This window comes from Phalangium opilio, unplaced genomic scaffold, assembly GCF_054372755.1.
Source record: "Phalangium opilio isolate 3A_F unplaced genomic scaffold, DU_Popi_V2 ptg000009l_1, whole genome shotgun sequence".
Classification (NCBI taxonomy): Eukaryota; Metazoa; Arthropoda; class Arachnida; order Opiliones; family Phalangiidae; genus Phalangium; species Phalangium opilio.
The window spans coordinates 1,182,858-1,205,302 of record NW_028324146.1 but is presented as its reverse complement, the minus strand read 5'-3'; the positions used below and the strand labels follow the sequence as shown (position 1 = coordinate 1,205,302).

General features: G+C 40.0%; 3 protein-coding genes and 1 long non-coding RNA gene across 5 annotated transcripts in view; 3 read left to right on the top strand and 1 right to left on the bottom strand.

The window, feature by feature from the left end:
* Window positions 1-8,822, bottom strand: part of LOC149713031 (uncharacterized) — a 31,650-nt gene extending 22,828 nt beyond the window's left edge. The window contains exons 1-2 of one of the 2 annotated variants that reach the window (XM_089845275.1): window positions 8,489-8,822; window positions 6,918-8,419 (exon numbers count right to left, since the gene is read on the bottom strand). In XM_089845275.1, coding sequence (XP_089701401.1) covers window positions 6,918-7,039 — 122 coding nt within the window. In that variant the 5' untranslated portion in view covers window positions 7,040-8,419; window positions 8,489-8,822. Of the gene's footprint in view, window positions 1-6,917 lie in introns of both variants that reach the window. The other variant, XM_089845267.1, reaches the window with a different exon arrangement.
* Window positions 1,044-2,475, top strand: LOC149713033 (uncharacterized). Its single transcript, XR_016370451.1, has 3 exons — window positions 1,044-1,139; window positions 2,067-2,195; window positions 2,285-2,475. It is a non-coding gene; the product is annotated as an uncharacterized LOC149713033 (long non-coding RNA).
* On the top strand, window positions 2,595-6,865 carry LOC149713032 (uncharacterized). Its single transcript, XM_089845199.1, has 4 exons — window positions 2,595-2,794; window positions 2,901-4,602; window positions 4,667-4,771; window positions 4,880-6,865. Exon 2 carries the CDS (start codon window positions 3,170-3,172, stop codon window positions 4,391-4,393), a length of 1,224 nt encoding a protein of 407 aa, XP_089701325.1. The 5' UTR covers window positions 2,595-2,794; window positions 2,901-3,169; the 3' UTR covers window positions 4,394-4,602; window positions 4,667-4,771; window positions 4,880-6,865.
* Window positions 8,823-9,015: 193 nt separating the features above from the next.
* On the top strand, window positions 9,016-21,313 carry Pdk (pyruvate dehydrogenase kinase). Its single transcript, XM_089845166.1, has 12 exons — window positions 9,016-9,397; window positions 12,794-12,932; window positions 13,935-14,006; window positions 14,096-14,280; window positions 14,918-15,004; window positions 15,075-15,152; window positions 15,220-15,296; window positions 15,586-15,684; window positions 15,749-15,859; window positions 16,805-16,918; window positions 17,747-18,042; window positions 19,336-21,313. The coding sequence occupies exons 1-12, from the start codon at window positions 9,295-9,297 to the stop codon at window positions 19,355-19,357; spliced, it is 1,383 nt and encodes a 460-aa protein (XP_089701292.1). The 5' UTR covers window positions 9,016-9,294; the 3' UTR covers window positions 19,358-21,313.
* The last annotated feature ends 1,132 nt before the right edge of the window (window positions 21,314-22,445 follow it).

Sequence of the window (22,445 nt, the reverse complement as noted above, 5' to 3'; positions counted from 1 at the left end):
AAATCATTTTAGCACTGTTAAAGGCGTCGAGGGGCTATGCACTAGTGAAGATTTTTATTCATTGGTAATTTTGAAAGTGATAGGGAGTCATTGGTGAATTAAAATGGACTGGGATTAAGGGTTACTTATCCTTATTAACAAAGATGGTACAATGTTCTCGATAGATGGAGCCTTACAAACGAAAGGGCTCTAATCTGGCCGGGGCCATCTTGTTTAAACGATTTTTATTGAGAAAATAAGATGAAAATCTTTAGGTTTGGGTTGTTTGTTGCTATTGTAGTATTCGTATTGAAACGCGGACAAACGAAGCTATTGATATTTATTTTGTGTGTGGAAATTAAGCTCGAAACTTCTCCAGAATTACTCCTCCTCATTTGTTCCTCGGAAGGAAATGAAACCATATTTTGGGAGGTGTCGGGGGAGGCATTAACTTAAACGTGCCAAATGGAGGGGGGGCCTCTTCATATCATATCCTGTCTAAGCTAATGAAAAAGGTACGCGTCTTTCAAGTGGTTTGTTGTTTTCGTTGACTACCTGTCTTATCTTCAAAATTGATAAGTGGAATTAAACTCAAAAATGTTTCGTATCTGGTTAATTCTGGGAAGAATGACACTCTTCAGTTTGGAAAGGTGAAGGATTACGAATGTTAACACCATGGAGCCGAGTTCACACTTGCAATTGAAACCCATGACGAGGCTATAACCATCGCTGCGAAGGGAGATTTCAAAACGATCAGTTCCAAGTGTGAACTTACCACGAAAAACATTGGAGTCGGTCGCTTCTCTAATCTCCGATAAAAAGAACTTATCAAGGTAGATTTATTACTAAGAGAGAAAGATAGGTTAATCAATAAGTCGCAAGATGACTTGGTCCAATTAGCTAGCTAGCTAGCTGAATTAAGGACAAATTATGCGGATTCGAGAAAGAAATGGCGTGACTTAATCTAAAAAACATCACGTGATCCATTGAACACTTGAGGAAGATAAAAGGGGTCACCTTGGGTTCGTTGGATTACAATGGTGTATCGCATTTGCGACGTTTAAAAAGCGTTGCACGGGGAGAGGCGAGCGTCAGAACGGCGCTCATCGAGGTAGGAATCGAATAGGAACCAGGTCCAACAAGCCAGAGACATCAAAATGGTAAGTGCAGTTTCGAGTAATTAAGTACATTGCGCGAATCACGGGGAGTCAAGTGAAAAGTTAAAAATTCCTTTTATACGTGAAAAACAGGATATTTGTTTTATAGAACTTCAGATCAAATAATAACGAGGTTTTATAGAATAGTTTAGGAATATGGGAACATTGGTTTCGCTTCTGTTTTACAGAATTTCAAATGACACATAATGATGTTTGATAGGAGTAAAATTCGTCAGGGCTATTTTTGTACCGAACTTTCGTGAGGAAAGTAACGTGGAAAATTGGGACAATATTAAATTGAAGTCAAATTTAGTAGAGAGCAAGGACGCAGTTACGCATGAGTTCAGAAGGAGATAATAGAAGAAGGATGACACTCTGTATCCTCTTAATGCTTTAGTTATGTAACGTCATTCTTCCCAGGCTCACCCCCTTTTCGTTTGCTCTCCCGCACATCAAACTACAAATGGGCATCGCACCGTAAGGTGAATTCTATAATTGTTTGGCACTAAATCCCCAGCAGTCATCCCACAAACCTCGTCTTGACGTGGGACAAAAATGCGCAAGCGCGTCTTGCCAAATATTTAAACGCTAATAGAGTACTGATGAGGAAACTATTTATCGCGTATGTGATTCGTTTCAGTAACCTTGCTCTAAATGTTCCGATGTTGGGAAGAGTGACGTTACACTTACCCCGCTTTGTGGTACGAAGAGAAGTATTATATACTTCTGATGAGTTGCATTTATACTCAAAAAATATCGCCTCCAATTTGCTTTATCACGTATACAGTGGGGTAAAACTGTTGACGGTTCTGCGATTCCTAGCATCTTTTACGGGGTCTAGGGAAACCCTTTGCAGCGTCGTTATACCGAGACACATTCCAGTATTGCATTGTTGCTTGGGATTAAAGTAGTTAAATTGAAACTTCGCAGGATTTGGAATCTGGTTGATGGGGGAGTTTGCACTCGTCGAAGAGGAGCGAATGAAGACACGAGCTTAGAGTCGGAACGGTGGAGTGAAACACTCCTTGAATATCCCATAAAGAAACAAAGTCTTTCGAGGTAACTTCATCAAATTCGAGAGTTCTTTCTTGAATCCTGGTTTTGTATTATTATTTTTAATTGGGCGCATATTAATATTTTTCTAATAGCAGGTGGTCGTGAATGAGACGCCCAAACTCATTCAAAGTGGAACAATCGAGAGACTGATATCGAAATGCTAAAGTTCATTTTCAAATAGTTTCTTATCTTAAATCTCAATCGACGACAACGAAATTGAAAAGGTAGAACTTGAATAAGTAGAAGTTTAGTTCGGGAAACAACTTGTTCAGGATTACCACTAAATTCCTTCAATTTTACTTCCCTAATTATTCTTTAGGTCAAAAGCTAATTGTTAATGTCGATAGGGATATTTCTTCAGAATGTTATTAATTTATAAACAAGTCAACTCTTCATTTGGACAATTATCTTTTAAACACAAATTTATCGTGCAATTTTGCAATTCACGTAAACCCAAGAAGTGTTGATTTCCACTAAAATCAAAGTGTCTTCCCTTGCTGAACATTTTTCAATTTCGAGGTATTTTTTGGCGGTCAATTATAAAACTCAATGTATCTTCCAGGAATTCAATGACCCGCGGTCGTTTATAATATTTAATCCAAGTGAGTGCAGTTTAGAACGCCATAGCTATCAGTTGATCAATTTTAGATGAAATATGCTAGAGCTCTTCAATGTTTGGTTTTGACGAAGTTTCTTTAATGTTTATAGGCTCGAAATGCGAACGCGACGAAATGAAATGAGCGTCAACCGACAACGAGAAACACAATGAAGCTCCCGAGCACCAAGCGGATTTGTGTTACTTCCCTGTCCTTGACGTCACCAGTCATTAGTGTACTTTCCCGTGTACTTCCGCGTGTTGCGAGGAACAATGTCCCGAATTACGCATTCACCAATCAGCCACCCTCGAATCTAAGGTCTACAATCTCCCTCTCGAAATAGAACAAGAACTTTCTTAGGAATATAACCTTTGGAATCTGATGGAGTGGCTCAGAAGAAAACGGCATTCACAGAACTTACACGAAGCTTCGCGGAATGGTGACGTAAATACAGTGAATACATTATTGGCGAGAGGGGAAGACCCCAACAAGAAGGAGGGGGACATTGGTTTCACGGCATTACACGTCGCTGCCCTAAATGGACATGTAGAAATTGTCACACTACTTCTTGAAAAGGGAGCTCGAATTGAGGACATCGACAATGTAGGCAGAACACCCTTATGCTTGGCATCCAGGGAAGGCAAATTGGATGTCGTCAGACACTTGTTGGAAAATGGGGCGCAAGTCAATCGGGCCGATAAAGATGGCTTCACGCCCTTGTACGTCGCTTCCTATTATGGTCGTTTGGACGTCGTCACGCACTTGATCCAAAATGGGGCGGAAGTCAAACAGGCACTGAAAGATGGCGCCACACCCTTGTACAGCGCTTCCGAGAATGGTCACTTAGATGTCGTCTCTCACTTGATCCAAAATGGGGCGCAAGTGAATCAGGTACTGAAAGATGGCTTTACACCCTTGTACGTCGCTTTCCAGAATGGTCACATGGATGTCGTCACATTGTTGCTGGAAAAGGGCGCCGACATTCACTTGACTGACAATGATGGCCGCACCTCCTTGTTCTACGCGAAAGCTTCCGTTAGAAAAGAAATAGAAAAATTGTTTGATGAACACGAAAAAAGGAAGGAGAAAGAAAGAGAAATTTCGAATGAAGGAGCGAAGAGCGAGGCGGCGGAATCGAGATCCGTTCAGACTGAAAAGTCAACTGAGAGCGAAAGGGAGCAAGAGATTTGGAAACTTCGAGCGAGTGTATCGAGCTTGAACGAACAAGTGACCAAACTGGAAGGCCAACTGTCAAGGGTCAAGAGTGAGAAAGAGGAGTTGGACAGAGAGAAGGCGGAAGAGATTGACGAATTGAAGCGAGAACGATTGGAACTATCGAACCGACTGATCAGAGCTTTGACGTCGGAAAGTAACACCGCCGGATCCTCGAGCAACGACATCAACCTTCAAGAACAAGTTACGGTCGAACTGACAGAGTCCTTAAGTAAGAGGAACCAACGCATCGCGTCTCTCTTGGCCGAAAAAGACAGCTACGATCGGAAAAAGGAAGCCGAAATAAAGGAACTGAGAAATCGGCTGGAAACGAAAATATCCGAGAGAGACGCCGAAATAGCTTGTCTGAAGGCCATCATTCGACAGAACTGACCAGTCGCAACACGGAGCTGAGTGACCGCAACGAGGAGCTGAGTGGCCGCAACGAGGAGCTGAGTGATGAAAACAAGAAACTGGTCATTGAGATCGAAAGCCTACGTAAACTGATTAGTCAACTGAACACAGAAATAATCACCACCAACTTCTACGGGACGGTGAACATCGTGCAAGACGGACAAGGGAATCTCATCAACTTCTAAATGGTAAGTTTAGATCAAACTACGCAATCCATTGATTAAAAATAATTGATCGCGCAACTAAACATAGAGACGTCTACGCGCCAGTACAAATAATCAACCACAACTACGTAGCCGACGACGGACAAGCCAACATCAACATATCATCCGACAAGCGTTGAATTACATCTAAATGGTGAGTTGAGGCACAAAACGTAACATTGTTTGTCGAGCCTCTTATATGATGAGGGATGACAAACAATTGGAACTTCTTGTAATGACGCGTTCATCCCTTTCTTTTTAGGATCAATGTCGCTGACGATATCAGTTGCGAAGAAGAACGAACGTGTTCCAGACGTGAAATGCCGCAAGTTTAACATCTTGAAGTCATCGTAGCGTCAGAAGTCCAGACGGATGAGGTCGAGATATCAATTACAAATGAAGGGAAATGAACCCTAAGAGTTTGAGCGAGTGAGAGACCACGGGAAAGAACTACATTTCCAATTTTGACCCCTTCCTAGGGGAAGCAAACTGACCACCAAAATCAGGAAGCCTGACCTCGGGGAAGGGGAAACCTCTTAGAACCCACCAACCTTAATCATAAACCACACCAACTTTACCCCTCATCTAACCTAACCTCAAAATTAACCTTAACCTAATATTTACCTTAATCTAAACCTAAACCCCCCCTCCCTCTTCTACTGAGGAGATAGGCTCTGTTTTGTGAACAAGGACATTGTGGTCAAGGGAAAATGGACAGACGACCATTATTAAATCTTTTTAGATTTAAGTGGACAGTTCATTCTCAGTTTGAGTATCTTCTGGCAGTTCTTTCTCGTGGTTCCGTTCACTTTCCCTTCATTTGGAATTGTTGTCCTGGCGGACAATTCGACCACTGTCCCGACAACTGGGCACCACCTTCTTCCCCCGACTAAACGGTGTCCGCGAAAGAGTGTTCCCTCTTCTATACTTTGACCACAAACGACCTTTGACCTTCCTCATCATTGGACCGCCTTCCAGTGAGTCACCTACTTCCGTTGTTCATATCCTCAGTTCGGGATTCGACAATTTGACTTTGACGAATTGACGCCATTTCCAATTTATTAGTCTTCATTTATTTGAACAATTTCAAGAATTAGTGACGAGATTCACGAACAATTAAAACCATTTACGGATTTTAAAATATTTAAATGAGTTTTCAACATTTTATTAATTTGTGTCGCGAGACTTGGTGAACATTTTCAAGAACTTCCCGTGTAAGGTTTCGCGATAATTCCAGACCAAATAATTCAATCATTTCGAATTAACTTTTTCGCCAAATATTTCAACCTTGTAAATAATTCATTAACTTTTTTATTCGCGAGTCTCGCAAATGCAACGAAGACTTTATTTTCCGTTCATTTTAAATAATGTCTAGCGAACTTAACGGGCATTTTCAAGAACTAAAGAATCAATTCATTTGCGAAATTTATTCATCTTTTTCTCATGAATTTACGAGTTTGTTTTCTATTAAATTCAAAATATATTTTTTGTAACGATTAAATTTAAGTTAAGATATAGGGGCGTAAAATCGATACTTGAATCTCGCATCAAGACAATATTTATTTCAAATAACATTTTATCTATAACTCAACTAGTTTCTCAGTGTTTAATATTTTCCATTATTCGAAACCCTTTAATGATTTTTGTTGAAACTGAGCGCTACTATCCCTTTGGTTTCCTGGAATTTTCCATATTATTCCAGGACTTTTTGAATTATCGTGGAATTAATTATTCCAATGTTTTAAGCTTAATTTTTGGTTAAATTATAATTTTAATTCTGTCAATTTTAAACCCGAAGTCCCTGTGCCTAACCTAATCTAAACTTGGCAAGGGACGGACCTATTCTTCCAATTAATAAAAAAAAAAGTGTCTTTGATAACAAAGCCTTGAAAATTAAAAGATAAGTGGTCTAAATATTTTGGCTTAAGTAGCGGATATTAAAATATTCAATTTTAAAGGCATTATAAAACATCAATTATTTGAAAAAATTACTTTTCATAATTTTCATTTTCACCAAAATATTTCATTAAATGAAAATATTTTTCAACCAGAACTTTTCCTATGTAATTTTGACACTTTTTTTTTTCTAATCTAAGAGAAATAGGTCTACGCGCTAACTGTGGAACGGCCCAGGTTGGGTGGGACGCCAAGAAAAAGGGGAGGAATAATCGGACTCAATTGTAATTGGTTAAGAAGGGCTAAAGACCACAGACGAACCAATTACAATTGAGTCCCACTATTCCTCATACATAGTACTAGTACTCTCCAAATTGAAATAAACCAAGGCTTACGCCGCTTACCCCCTCTCTATCTTCCTCCATAGATCATCCCGAATCACCGTTCTTCCTCTTCCATTCATTCTAATGTCAATTGCCGATTGTTGACGCAACGCGAGCACTGCACGCAAGCTCCCACATTTCATTCTTCGTTGAAATCCAAATACTAGAACAATTCCATCGGCAGATCGCCACCAGGGCCGGAAATAAGCACAGGACACTGGACATTGTCCAATAAAATTTTAAAATGTCCCATAATTTTTTCAAAAACTAAGGGGGTCACTGGACATTTTGACCAATAAATCTTCCGTAGTGTTGATGGTTTGACTATGAAGATCCGACACTATTTTTGCAAACTCCAGTGGACAATGTCCTATAAATTTCCCAGTCAAACAGGGGGTCACTGGACACATGTCCTATAAGAAATTTTTCTTATTTCCGGCCCTGATCGCCACTAACCGAGTCACGCACTGGAATGTCTAAGCAGACGACTCTTCGCGATTCATGTGATGTGAATGATGAATCATGTCGTCATGAACGATGTCGTTTAATTTTCCAATGCCTGTCATCCTCTTCCATTCACGCAAATGTCAATTGCCGAATGTTGACGCAACTTGAGCACTGCACGCCCCCACACCTCACTGGTTTTTGTTTAAATTAAAATACTTCGATATTGCGAGTTTGGGACTTGGCAATTCGAGCGCATCTTCTCCCACTAAGCTTATCGCAATTCCTTATTCTGGTACTTTTTGCAGAGTAGAAGCTATTTTATTCCCTCTTCGGATTCCCCTATAGGTATATTTTTTAGCTAGAGTGAGGTTGCATGAAGTAGTACTGCAAGTCCCCAATCCTCAAGTAACCGTCCACATCGCGTCATTGCCACAAACCCATTCCAAACTTAGTCTACCGAACCATTTCAGCAGAACTTCTAGCAGACAATTCTTCTCTTTTCCGGCAGTTAAATTCCGTAATCCGTATTCTGTAGAGTGTAGAGACCCCTTGGGGCCCCAGGGCCGGAAATAAGAAAGATTCCTTATATGACATGCATATGGGGTAGTTTTACGGGAGTGAGAATGGAAGTTTATTTGCAGCTGAGCCTCCATCATACTACCCCATAACAGTTGTGCCCTTTTATCCGCTAGGATATAAGATCCAATTAACTATATCACGCGCTTAAGGCGCCATCCCAGTGCAACCAAGGAAACTAAAAGAAAAGGCGGGAAATTTGACTGATTTCAAGAATTTATATATATCTTATCTAGGCTTCGAGATGGCGACACCATTGCGTGATAAACTTGGTAGCTGTCCGTCCGTCCTGATGTTTTCAAAAGTGCCCCACTTAGCCCAATAGGCAGGTTAACCCAAAGGCCACTATAGTGGTAATTTTCTCAGCTCAATGGCACAGGCCTTGATTAACGTAGAAAAGGCATCAGTCATAGCCTATTCTATCACGCGCTCAACTACGCAAACAGCTCACACATAGATCGAGTGGGCTATGCATCAGAACTTCAGTTCTTTACTTTCGCCTTGAAGAAGAGAGGGATGGAGTTCGTTAATAATTGAAAAAAAAAAAAAAAACATTTGCGCTTCTTTACTCCTTCTTCCAAAACAGCGCTAATTTCAAAATGTCACTTTCCCGCTCAACAACCTTTTACGTCACTGTGACGTCTCGAGCCCAACAACCAAACATTAAGAAAACAGCGATTTCCTTCAGATTTTCGTGACTGAACTACGTACTCCTAATCTTACACCATTCTCGAATGTTTACCAGGACGCTCTCACACTTGTTATTGAAGAACCTCTCAGATGGTAGACAAGCGCGCTTCGTTTTCTACTCCATATTATTTTCCTCCAATACTAACAGTATTAGTCTAAAAACAGTAAATTTTCTAGAACTGATCTGAACTGAGCTAAATTAATTCTCACTTCCGTCAATTGGAACTTTGAATCGAGTAGTCTATGATCGTTTTATCTCAAGCATTTTACCAAGGAGTATTATACAAGTGTTGATATTCTAAATTTCCCGTAATATCACACTGATACAGCTACATTGCTCATAATAATACTCCATGGTCGCGCTTTATTAGCAGCCAACGCCATCCGTCAGTGCTGCCAGCCTAATAATACAGTAGATAGACAGACAGTTAACAACAATACTGGAGTAGTTTGATGATAGCAGCTCGTAGCTGAATACCAAATAGAGTGAAATTCCATTAAAAATTCTTAATTCCGGTTTGAAAAAACTAATTTTAAATAAACCGTGTTTAAATATAGGTAAAAGACTTCGAAGTTAATCGTGAAATAATCTAGGCTTAGCGCTATAAAAGACCATAACGGAAGGCTGTGTTCTAAACAACGTTAATAATTAAATCGTTAATTAAACATAAATTAAGTGTTCAAAATGAAAGTGACTTTACGTTTAATGCGCGATATGACGAAACTTTTGGATTTTTATTCCCAATTCAACCCTTCCCCTCTCTCCATAAAGCAATTTATTGACTTTGGTAAGTTGCCTGTTTAATTTCTTGCCTTAATTGCTATCATTGGTGCAACTTTAAAATGGCCAAAATACGTAAATTGTTGCCCCCCCCCCCCTTGTTAAATTAAACCGCTACCTTATTTTGGAACCATAGCTTTAAAATGCCTTGAGAAAACCGTACTGATGAAATTAGAAAGGGTATTTACATAGTATTTGAGTGACTTAGGTGAAAGCTTACTTATAGTGTTTGAGGGCCCGATTATAGTCCTTGAGTGCCTTAATTATTACTTAGGCTTACACTAGCTTCAAAATGCCTTTTGAAGACTGAAGAAAGGGTATTTATCTAGTGTTTGAGTGCCTTAGACGTATGCTCTATGAGAAGCCTGCTGATAGTCATTGAGGGCCTTAGAAATCTCTAATTAAACCAGTCTTCTACGCTTATAAACAGGGCTTTAAACCAAACTAAAACTGATTTTATTAACGTCTAAGCCTTGGTTATTTAAATATAACATGGTATAAACCGTTTCAGGTTGATTTGCCTTGAAATAATGTTTTTATAGTATTTTAGCGGCTTAGAAATCAAACTCTGGTTTTTCAAAGCTTATTTGCCTAAAATAAACTTGGTGTTGCTATTTCCGCAAACAAGTCTTACTACAGAATAACGCAATATTTCGCAATATGGTTTTCAAGTGTGTTTTTAAGCCTAATTTGTCAAGGAAACCACGGAAAAATACTACGATGATCATAATCATTAGAACATGTATTTAGAAGAATCGAACGCTAGGCCTTGGTTTATTTCTTAGTCCTCTCTAGGCTAGGCCGGGCAATAAAACACCTTAAGCCTCGGTAACCAATAACGGTGGGGGTCTGGTAGTGACGCCTTAACTGACCTCGAAATCAGAGTCTCTGATTGGTCTAGAAGAGGGCTCGACCGAGGGAGTGTGACGCAAACAGCTGAGATACCAGTTGTGGGAGGGTAGGAGATGAACAAGGGAAAGTGTCATGAGAAATTTTTTATAGGGGCTTCAGGGCGTGCCAATATGCGCCAACATTTTCTACTGGAGCGGGGCAAAATGGCTGCCTAATGTTAAAGTCCCATAGATTTGAAAATTTGAGCGGGGGCCTTTGCCCCCCGTAGTTGGCACGCCCCTGAGGGGCTTGTCATGAAGTGAGGGAGGTAGGTCATAGATTCGGGGTAAAGCGACACACGCCTGGTGGTGAGGCGCTGTCAAAGGCTTAGTGTAGACTAAGGACTGCAAAACCGAGTGTAGTAGCATAGCCCACTCGATCCGCGCTCACGGACGCTACGCTGCGCTACTATAGTTCGAGCAGCTTGCGTCGTGACGCGCGTGATCGAATGGGCTATGGTAGTTGTCAGTTGTCTCGTCTCTAGCATTACGAACTGTACTTACAATTAGTCGCAAAAGCGGTAAAGACGTTTTGTCCTAAAAAAATCTAACTTGTTAGGGGTAAATGAACATGCGACGCGCCGCCATCTTTCAAAATGGCGGAAGTTTTAAAAATAATCCTGAAATTCTCTTTAACTGTTTGTTTGTTATTTCATCCATCTTAAACCGAAGCCAAACCATTCTTAATATTTTTAGGCTCGAGTCGTAATTGTTGCGAAGTGATACTCTCCCTTTACTAGTAATTGCGTAGAATTAGACTAATCGGTTTTAAAGCGGGCGGGGCGAAGTGGTGACGCGTTTGCCACGTTTAAGAACGGAAAGCAAATTATCTAATGACAGGTTTTGAAGAGGAATAATAAATAACAAGTTAGTGAAACGCGCTGTTATCTTTACGTAGATTGTTACGCAATCAAAATACATAAAAACATTGTCTAAGCACAACAACAAATCCTACGCTTTTGAACAAAGAACACTGTTTCTGTAGCCTATACTATAAGTTTTTACCTCTCCGAGTGACGATGACGTCACGGAGAGGTGTTATTCTGGACGTGTCTGTGTGTAAGTGTAACCGGAGTAAACGTAGTCTGCTACTACGAACTTTCTAGTGACGTCACATCCTCATCTCTTACCTCGATTTTGGCGACCATATTGGAAGTCGTTATGGTCGTTCGCTCAGGCCATACAATTTAGACTATACCAATATTGTCGTGACGTCTCCGTAGCTCCTCCCCTCTCAGTATTCGAAAAAGTGTGTGTGTGGGGGGGGGTGAACTTTGTAACGGAACTCTGAAAAACAAACCACTTCAATTTTTAATCAGATGTATGGTATCAGATTTGTTTGGGATAATTTCGTTCCAAGGCCCAAAAAACATAATGAAAGAAAAATAGTATTTAAATTATTGTTTTGGGGGGGGGGAGTTTAAAAGGAACCGCGTTGATTTTAAAACTTAACAAGCAATAGATTGATAGGCTTTAATTTGGTACCCAATATGTGTGTGCTAATATATTTTCAAAAGTGTATAGATATAAAACAAAAAAGTATCCTACACTTGATTAAGAATTCCCTAGCTGCCTTTGGTTAACTGTAGACGATGTGTAAACTGAAATAAGCAAAGTACGTCCCTCCTCCCGCTCCAATTAATCAACCGCCTACACGAATTAACTAACCAGACAGATAAAAGAGTCAATTGACTGAAATAGGTTTACAGAAAGTAGTGCTCTGTGGTGGCGATCCAAACGTTCATTTTTGGTGCTACATATAGAGCTATCTTCCGCTACTACTATATTTAGCCTATTCACGGCTTGTTCCCCTCTGTGCCCTCCACGCGGCAGAGGGCGGGGGGGGGGGACAAAGGAGTTAGAGCTTCTCATATGACACAACGCCAGCAAGTTTCAATTAACGAAGTGTAGGATACTTTTTGTTTTTAGATCTATATACTTTTGCTGTTTGTCCCGTAGCAATTTTGCCGTTTTTATCTATAACCTTTGACCTTTTTTCAATTCACGGTGGAAATTCCCAACGCTTAGTCCAGTAACGCTGGTTATTAGTAGTTGCTATGACACTTGTTATTCATAATTAATTATAATAAGGTGATACAGATATTAATTACTTTCCCGATCTTCTCTAGTCCCTCACTATTCTGGGGGGGGGAGAATAAAGGAGGGGGCTTCTCGTATTACAAGGCGCCAGCAAGTTTTAATTAGCGAAGTGTACTTTTTGTTTTTATATCTATGTACTTTGGGTATTAGGCGCCAAAAAAGGATCGAAATTACTGATCTTATTCGAAGTGTACTTTTTGTTTTTGTCTATATACTTTTGGTATAATTAGGCGCCAAAAAAGGACAAAACTCACCTAAATTACTGATATTATTCGAAGTGTACTTTTTGTTTTTACTCCATATACTTTTGGTATAATTAGGCTCCAAAAAAGGACAAAATTCATCGAAATTACTGTTCTGTTCTGATTTGTTTGTGATATAATTAATATTATTGGTTTTTTTTTTTTGTTTAGGCGAGAAAGCGTGCGAACGGACTTCCTTTGTTTTCCTGAGGAAAGAGTTGCCGGTTCGTCTGGCCAACATCATGAAGGAAATTCAATTGCTTCCAGAAAACCTGCTACAAATGCCCTCGGTCTCCCTCGTGCGCAGCTGGTAAGTATAACGACCAATGAGATCTATATCTATATAAATCAAAGTCCTGACTGATTGATAATCAACGCCCAGCCCAAACCGCTTGCCCTAGGAGGCTGAAAATTTGCAGGAACGTGACTCATAAGTAGTAGGCGGGTACTAAGAAAGATTCCCCCCCCCAATCCGCCGCCATCTTAAAAAATGGCGTCCAAAAATGTAAAAAAATCTTCTCTATGCAACAAAGTCCGCGCGTTTCAACCGATTTCGCAAATATTTAGTACACTGGTTTCCTTTAACCTATAGACGGGCTGAATGGTCTTTTGGGTTCGATTTGTCGCCATCTTTTTAAACGGCGGTCAAAAACTTAAAAACCCTTCTTTATGGAATAATGTCCGCGTGAAAAGTAATAAAAAATGCATCAATAGGGGCTGACGGGCAACGCCGAGTGCCTTGGCTCCTAGGGTGCTACAAAAATATTAGTCGAATCAGTAAAATCTACCCATTCTTTATATCATTTTCATGGAAGTTCTTATTACACGCGAGCGACGCCGCGGGAATAACAGCTAGTAGAATATATGTATTAAACCTTGAGTCACAACGTGGGATCTCGAGCATGAATTATTATCAAATACGGGTGGCGCCACCTATTAATCGCTTGAAGAACTTTTTTATTACCGTCTGTTGTGTAACAAGCTGTCAAGATAGTTTTTTAAACGTGTTAAATAAAATACGCGAGTTAAATAATAAAAACTCTAGTCCTTTTTAATCTAATAAATAGATGAAATAAAAATCATAACGATGTTTCTGATTGCAAATAAGCGAGTAAAAGTTGTAATTAGTTCCGCTAGAGGCTCACAGATGGCGCTGTCATGTTTCGATAAACGTCCTTGATAAAAACAATGTGTTTCGCCTTAAGCCCATTTGAATTGTAACTCCATGTTTAATACATATGTTCTATCTCATTGGCAACGATGCCTTGAAAGAGCTGGCCATTTGAAATAGCCTCTGTATTGTACTCCGCAGGTACGGCATGAGTTTCCAGGAAATCCTGGATTTCGAACGAGAAGATGGACAAGATCCCAGAGTTCTCGACGCGTAAGACCCACACACTTTCTCTCTCTAAGAGTTGAATTAGTTTGAACCATGAATTTATAGAACGTTCGCGTGGGTTTTTGGTTTATCAGTTTCTGTCAGGCCTTGGTGAAGATTAGGAATCGTCACACGAACGTAGTGGAAACTATGGCGCAAGGCATGCTGGAATTGAAGGAGTCGACCAATCTGGATCAGCAGATGGAACACAGCATCCAGTACTTCCTCGACAGATTCTACATTTCAAGGATATCCATTAGAATGCTCATCAACCAACACAGTAAGTCGCTTCGCCCTATCACACCCGCTCGTGCACTGGCAAGGCTTAGCCAGTTGACAAAGGCCTAGTGAAAAAGGGAGACTTTGGAGTGGACGCGTAATGGCGAGGCTTACAATACAGTGTGTTCTACTACAGAGGTTTTAGAGTCGAAATTTGTAACCTTTAAATTGATTGCGTTGATGACGACATTTTGAAATTAGCGTCTGCTAGATGGCGCTGCGGTCCGCAAGCTCGAAATACTGAATTCCCCATTGCTATAATTAACATCGTGCTAGTATAGGAAGAGACCAATTCCTAATTATTAAGTGCAGTCAGCGTGTATCCAAAATCCCTGATATTGCGTACATATTCCTTAAGCCTTTGCACATGTATTTGTCAAGCCTTTGGCGCACTCGTTCGTTAAGCCTTTGCACATGTATTTGTCAAGCCTTTGGCGCACTCGTTCGTTAAGCCTTTGCACACGTATTCGTCAAGCCTTTGGCGCACTCGTTCGTTAAGCCTTTGCACATGTATTCGTCAAGCCTTTGGCGCACTCGTTCGTTAAGCCTTTGCACATGTATTCGTTCGTTAAGCTTTCGCGCACGCATTCGTTAAGTCTTTGCGTTACTCTAATCCAGTGTATTCTGTGTGATCTTAGCGTCTTTGTTTGGAGAGGATATCACGCACCATTCTCGTCACATCGGCTGCATCGATCCTTCTTGTAATATATCCGATGTCGTTCACGGTAAATTGAACAATTTTTCCCTGATTTCGGTTAAATTGACTGACTTAATTAATTAACGTTTGATTATTAGACGCGTACGAGAACGCCAGGTTCCTGTGCGAACAATATTATTGCGGCGCTCCCGATTTGATCATCGAAGAAAGAAACGGTACGTTCAACTCTGACCTTAACCAATTAGATCAGTTTTTTTCCTGATTAGAATTTGTTTTGAGCAGTGGTTGAGCGCAGTAATAGGATATCAGTGGTCTATGTTCCTTCGCATTTATATCACATGCTCTTCGAGCTCTTCAAAGTCAGTCATTTTAATTAGACCCTTCTTAATTAAGACTAAGCTAGGGTTGCCACATATCAAGGGAATTTAAATATAAGCCCAAAAAGGGTCTGGGAAAATTTAAAAATAGGCCCAAAAAGGGTCTGGGAAATTTTAAAATAGGCCAAAAGAGAAGGCAATTGATATTTTGGCAACCCTGTAATTAACAAGAAAAGAAAGATTAGTCCAAGAAAGAATAGCCCTTTCTTAAGCCTAGGCAAAATATACATGGCGTTTGAATTAAAAACAAATTTGATGTCGTCACTTGTAGAACGCCATGAGAGCCGTGGTTGAACACCAAGAATCTTCGGACGAATACTCGCCCATTCACATTCTACTGGTCAAGGGAAAGGAGGATTTGACCATCAAGGCACGTGTCTTCTTAGTGTATCTCTACCTCAGACACCATTCTTAATTCTGACCCTAAATTGCAGATGTCAGATCGTGGAGGGGGAATTCCTCGTTCGTGCACAGAACTTTTGTTCCAGTACATGTACTCGACAGCTCCCCAGCCCCCAAAGACCAATTCAGAGTCGGCCCCTTTGGTAAGTCCATTGAAATACTCTCGCAGGCATCAGTTTTGTATTGGCAAAGGCTTAGCAACCAAAACGGGCCAACCATGAAATGAGCTAATTCCAATTATTCGTAAAGGCTTAGTAGCCATTTAAAAGCAATGAATACAAAACAACACCAATTAAACGAGACGCATTTGTGGGCAGGATTTATAAACCCCGCCCATCTCAATTAAACGGGGGCATTTGTGGGCGGGAGGATTTATAAACCCCGCCCACCGCAATGAAACGGAAGGTATTTGTGGGCCTGATTTATAAACCCCGCCCATCTCAATTAAACGGGGGCATTTATGGGCGGAATTTATAAACCCCGCCCACCGCAATGAAACGGGAGGCATTTGTGGGCGGTGTTTATATATATAATTAAACGGAAGGCATTTGTGGGTGGGATTTATAAACCCCGCCCACTAGCCTTAGCCAAGCTAAAGCCGGAGTTTGGGGTAGGGGAACCAATGACCCGCGCTTTACTTTAATGTTATGTGATAGAAACTTGATCAACACTTTGTTGTTGTGGGGTTGGCAGTTTTAATCGATCTTATTCCCTCCCTATGCTTGTGCCAAGGCTTAACTGACAAATTTTGGGTCAAAATGATATGTTATCCACTTTATAGTGGAAACGTTCCAATATTTTTGGAGTGCGAAGCAGCCTGACATATCATTTTTACCAAGAATTGTCAGTTGAAAATCGCGCCGCGTTAAGCCTTGACACAAGCATTGGGAATAAAGTGGGATTTCTGGTGACGTCAGAGATTGTTTACATAGGCTCGGTATGCGCGGAACACTAGTACTCTAATTGTCTAGCCCCCTTTAAGCCTAATCTCTACTCCTACAATACAGCTCCGTGTAAACGGGGGTGGCGTCACGTGACGCTAATAAATAGCAACATAAATTAATTTCCAACTTGACCTCTGTTTATAGGCGGGTTATGGTTACGGTCTTCCATTGTCTCGTCTGTACGCTCGTTATTTCCAAGGAGATCTGATATTAACCTCTTATGAAGGATACGGCACCGACGCCACCATCTACCTAAAGGTAACCAGTTTCAATTTGTTTAATCCACCTTTTACCCTATGAGTTCGCCGAGGCTTAACGCCAGATCATTTTTAATTGACAAATCTGGGACAAAATAACGCGTCGTCTGCTTGCTTCAGGGAATGCCCTACGAGTTTGCCGAGGCTTAACGCCAGATCATTTTTAATTGACAAATCTGGGACAAAACGCGTCGTCTGCTTGCTTCGGAGAAATTCCCATGAGTTTGGCGAGGCTTAATGCCAGATAATTTTTAACTGACAAATCTGGGGACAAAATAACGCGTCGTCTGCTTGCTTTAGAGAATTTCCTACGAGTTTGCCAAGGCTTAACTCCAGATCATTTTTAACTGACAAGTCTGGGGACAAAATAACGCGTCGTCTGCTTGCTTCACGGAATTTTCTACGAGGTTGCCGAGGCTTAATGCCAGATCATTTTTAACTGACAAATCTGGAGGCAAAATGACGCGTCGTCTGCTTGCTGCAGAGTAGAAAATATTGGAATGTTTCTATTGCGAAGCGAATCGAATGACGCGTCATTTTGCAATCGATTTGTTAGTTAGGCCTTGGCACACGCATCGAGAATAAACTGAATTAAGTTAAACTGAACCGCACCTACTTTGGCGAGGCTTAACGTTAGATAATTTTTAACTAACAAATCTGGGAACAAAATAACGCGTCGTCTGCTTGAAATATTTCTAATGTAAAGTGGAACATAACGCCATTTTTCCCCCAAGTTTGTTAGTTAAGCCTTGGCACCGGCAACGGGAATAAACTGAATTAAGTTAGAATCGAGGTTATTAAAGTCGAAACTGAATTGAACCGCAATTAGGCGCTGAGCAACGAAGCGAACGAGTTGTTGCCGGTCTTCAACAAGACTTCGAGTAAACATTACAGAGAGGCGCATTCGCACCACGATTGGAGCACCCCTTTGGTCTACCACCAATCGTACCAGCATTTTATGCACCAGAACGTGCACCATCCGCCGACGCAAAATAACAACAGCAACACCAAGAACAACAAGCACATTGGCACCATGCGTCATTTTACAACCTCAGTCTTGGCCAACAATTTCAACCAACTAAACCAACAAAGATCAAACAAACAAACAACTATATCGAACAAACAGTAAGTGCTATTGTAATAATAATAATTCACGCTTAATCTACTAAAGGGATTATGGGTAAATGAAATAGGCCTTGCTTTGCTTGTGGGAATATAGCTACTAAGCCTAATCCGCCTTATTAATACCTATTGCTACCAGAAGTTAGGCTTATCTGGGGATTCGTGGAGGGGTGCAAGGTTGGTTGAAATTCGTCTGCCGTCTGATCCAAAGGCCAGACTCCAGAGCCCAGAAATAAGTACTGTAGCAGACGACAGGCGAATTTCTTCCCGTTTGGCTTACCTACGGATCCGTGGACCAGTCTGGCAAATAGCAGTGCACATCCTCTGGTCCAAAACCAGTTTATTAATTGCTTGGGTTAGTTTTTAAATTCAAGAAGTGGGGGTTACTGGTCCTCAGGACCAGTTTATTAATTGCAAATCTATAGGAGAACAAAGGCTGGGACCACTCCGGAGACCAGTTAATTATTTCCGACACTTGGAAGTCACTGGTCCCAAGGACTAGTTTAAAAAATATCCTTATTTCCCAGACAATGGATAGTAACTGGAAGAAATTCGTCTGTCGTCTGCTACAGTACGTTTTTTGGCCTTTGTAGTAGACGACAGAACCGTTTCTTCCCGTTAGGCTTATCTGGGGATTCGTGGAGGGGTGCAAGGTGGAAAGAAATTCGTCTGTAGCCTGCTACAAAGGCCAAAAAATGTACTATAGCAGACGACAGACGAATCCCGAGGTAAGCCTAACTTCTGGCTATGGAATAAGGATTAAGGAAGGTGGATTTGGGTATTTTTCATATTAGGCTTAAGAAATTTCAGTTTTCCTTGGAAATAGGCAAACTATAGAAGACATAATTCGGCTATTTTGAACTATAGGCTTATCTATTACCAAGAAGCGATATCTAGTTTACTAGGGAGAAGATATAAGATGCCTAAGTATTCGCGCTTTATAGTCCCAGTCCCCCTTTCAAAATACAAGGGGGGGACGTAAAAGGAGGCCACCGGGATATTTCGCTACACTCTCCTCAGTCGGAAAATACAAGTAATTTTGGTCACTCGCGTCGTCGCGCTGACGTGAGGTTTCAAGAACCAATGAGATGTTAGTTGTAATTTAGAGGCGGAGGTTAGCTCCGGACGTACGTTTGCTCCGGACGTACGTTTGGACTGGAGATAAAGTTAGAAATGTGGCGAATTTATATCTTCTCCCTAGTAAACTAGATATCGCTTCTTGCTATTACTAACCAAAAAAAATTTTTTTTTAACTTAACATTATTAACTTATTATTATTATTTTAATTAATTTCAGGAAAATTGATTCGAATTCTTAGTCCGCTCTTAACTTCCCCGACGCGCAATTTTAATTCATTTGTGTTATTCCGCGTTCTAATACAAACCACGCCCCCTCCCTTGTTTTTTTATATCCATAATTATGCCGCGTGTTGCAACCTTGAAAGGAACACATTGAAAGTAAAAAAAAAAATTAAAAATGAACGTTAAAAAATAAATGTAGATTTTCTTTCTAAGATTGCAACTTTCTTTAAATTAAATTAAATTGTTTTATCAACGCGTGTAAATATTCCGATTGCAACCTGAGAAGGGACTAATTAATAAATCCATACACTAATTCCTACATTGCCTTGAAAATTAATTAATTAATTAATTAATTAAACAAGTTGCCAATTTCAACCTTAGAAAGGAACAAAAAATTGTAAATCCATTTTTAACATTAAAAAAAAGAACGCCTTCTATTGAGTAATGGCAGCAGTCTGCCTTTGACTTCATTAAACTCTACCTGAAAATAACACAAATGCCACTTCCCTATCCTTCTTGTTTAGCGAATTTACATAAACAACCTTAGAAAGGTACAAATAGCTTAGCTATTTTTAACAAGTAGGAAAATTGGTCTTTCTAAGACTGCAACTATAGGTAGACATTAACAATTTTAATCAACACCTTTCTAAGACTGCAACTGTAGGTTATAATAATATAGATACGAACAGCCTTAGAATGGATTGAAAAATAAGTCCTTACCCCCTATTTTTAACAAAGGAAAAACTAACCATTCTAAGATTGCAACTGTAGGTTATAATATTATAGATACGAACAACCTTAGAATGGATTAAAAACAGTTCCTTACCCCTATTTTTAATAAAGGAAAAACCAGCCATTCTAAGATTGCAACTATAGGTTATAATACTATATTTACGAGCAACCTTAGAATGATTCAAAAAATAATTTCTAACAGAGGAAAAACTAACCTTTCTAAGATTGCAACTACTAGACATTAACAACCTTAGAAGGGATTGAATCGTAATATCTTTTAAGGGTAAACATTGCCTTTTTTAAGGTTGCAACCCCGCGATTGTAGGAATTTAAAATAATTGACGCGTGTAAATATAAGATAATTATAATTAAATAATTTAAATTAAACAATGAATGTTTAGTTAAACGCTAGTCTTTCAGCGACTTGCCCTTGACGCGAAATTGCGTGTCTTGGCAAGATGCTAAAGGAATATAGAAATATTTTCAAAACAAAACCCAGTAGACCAAAATAATAGAAGGGTTAAGCAATTAATTCTCCCAAAAAACAGCCTATTTTAGGTCAAATTGTACAAAGCAGTGTTGCAAAAAATTGCCTGGAATCTTCCCCCTCTAGCAATTGCAGTTTTTCTTCGTTTAATTGCTACTGAGGCCATTTTGAGGGTAAATGAACAATTGCCAGACTTGACGCAATTAATTCTTCCCAAGCTCATATTTAAATTGACATTTTCCAGTGAAAGAATGCTCAATTTCTTAAGAATGTAGCGGGTTTTCCTCAGATTTATTGGCGCCATTTTGAGGGTATTTTTCCTCGGATTTATTGGCGCCATTTCGAGGGTATCTTTCCTCTGATATATTGCCCAAATCATATTGCATTGGCGGTTTTTTTTTCCCGAGACATAGCGACGCCATTTTGAGGGTATTTGCGTAATATACCCCCCCCCCCCGACGAAACGCATTGCTTTGGAGCCTCCCCCTCCCCGCCATTTTGAGAGTAATTGCTTAACCCGTCTAATCATGCAGTGTTATAATTAGAAATGAAGGTTAATTAGTGTAATTACTTAGATTAATTGTAACGTAGTCGGCCTCGATTGGTCGATCGAAAGACGATCCTTCGTTCCTCGAGAAAAATTCTATTCTGTAATATTTGTAAAGCGTCCGACAAAAAAGAAATTGCGACTCAAACCAAAAACAAATTTTGTAAAAAAAAAATGTAATAATTCATTAAATATATTGAAAATGTCTCGATGCCTATCTTACTATTGTCAGTTCTGAACCGCTTTAGGGGGATACGGGACACAAACTTTCCATTAGAATAAAATTGCTTAACAGTTCACTTTTTGGAACTGTTCCAAAAAACAGAAGGATGGTAGCAAAAGTATACAGATATAAAAGCAAAAAGTACACACTTGATTAAAGGGTATGAGAAGCTTCGTTTGAAAAACCTCTGATTTATATAACAAAAGATTAATTTCTGTGAATTCAAAAATATCAAGCTTTTAATTCTCCCATTTCTTATTATTTGGCCGCAATATACATATGAAATGATTTGAAATCCACTTTTTATGAAAGGCTAAAACGTTTCCAGGTTGAGTGACGTCACAGATATATTTTTCACGTCAGAGGTGCCACTCTCTCCACTACATAACACTTTCGTGGGAAAATATGATATGAAATTGTAAATTTGCAAGCGGCTGTGTCAAACGCCAGGGCTCCATCTGGCGTTGACCTTTGGAACTGTCCTAAAATGGCGACCATTCCCCTGGGCGTTGGTTTCTCGCCAAGTATTTAATGACCGAATTGGGTCTATTTACATAAATTATATTAAAACAAAGTAAAAACGATGATGGTGAATCCCTAAGCCTACACCTTAACGCGAATGCGGCAATTCGAATCACCGAATGAGTAATAAGAATGGAACTTTACCTTTTTATTCATTCCTTGTGGGATCTTAACCCTGGGGCTCCGACGCTCCGTGTCTTCTTGAGTCTGAAAGGCGGTAGACCTAAAGGGAAATGATTAAATGTTTGGGGTCGAGGTAGTTATATGACGGCAGTGTGGACTGAACATAAACCAAAGGTCTGTACACTCACTGTCGTCTGCAACAGTAGGCCTAAACCGTTGTAAAGTTATTCCGTAATAAAAGATTTTGGTTTCATTTTCGGCCGCCATTCAATAAGATGGCTGCGGATTTTTAAAATCTTTCTTGGCAAGAGCCTACGATTGGGTGAATTGCGTCATTTGGTACCAAACACAAGTATCAACCGCGATATTTCGAGCATTAGGACATAGCCCACTTGATCACGCACTCGACAACGAGAGCTGCTGAATTAGCCAATCACATTCAATGTACTTCCTGAACAAATGGAAAAAAAA

Excerpts from the sequence above, each read along its gene's own strand:
- Pdk (XM_089845166.1), top strand. The coding sequence starts at position 9,295 with ATGAAAGTGACTTTACGTTTAATGCGCGATATGACGAAACTTTTGGAT. Across the intron at positions 9,398-12,793 it reads AAAGCAATTTATTGACTTTG|GCGAGAAAGCGTGCGAACGG; the intron begins GTAAGTTGCCTG and ends TTTTTTGTTTAG. Across the intron at positions 15,860-16,804 it reads ATTCAGAGTCGGCCCCTTTG|GCGGGTTATGGTTACGGTCT; the intron begins GTAAGTCCATTG and ends CTCTGTTTATAG.
- LOC149713032 (XM_089845199.1), top strand. The coding sequence starts at position 3,170 with ATGGAGTGGCTCAGAAGAAAACGGCATTCACAGAACTTACACGAAGCT.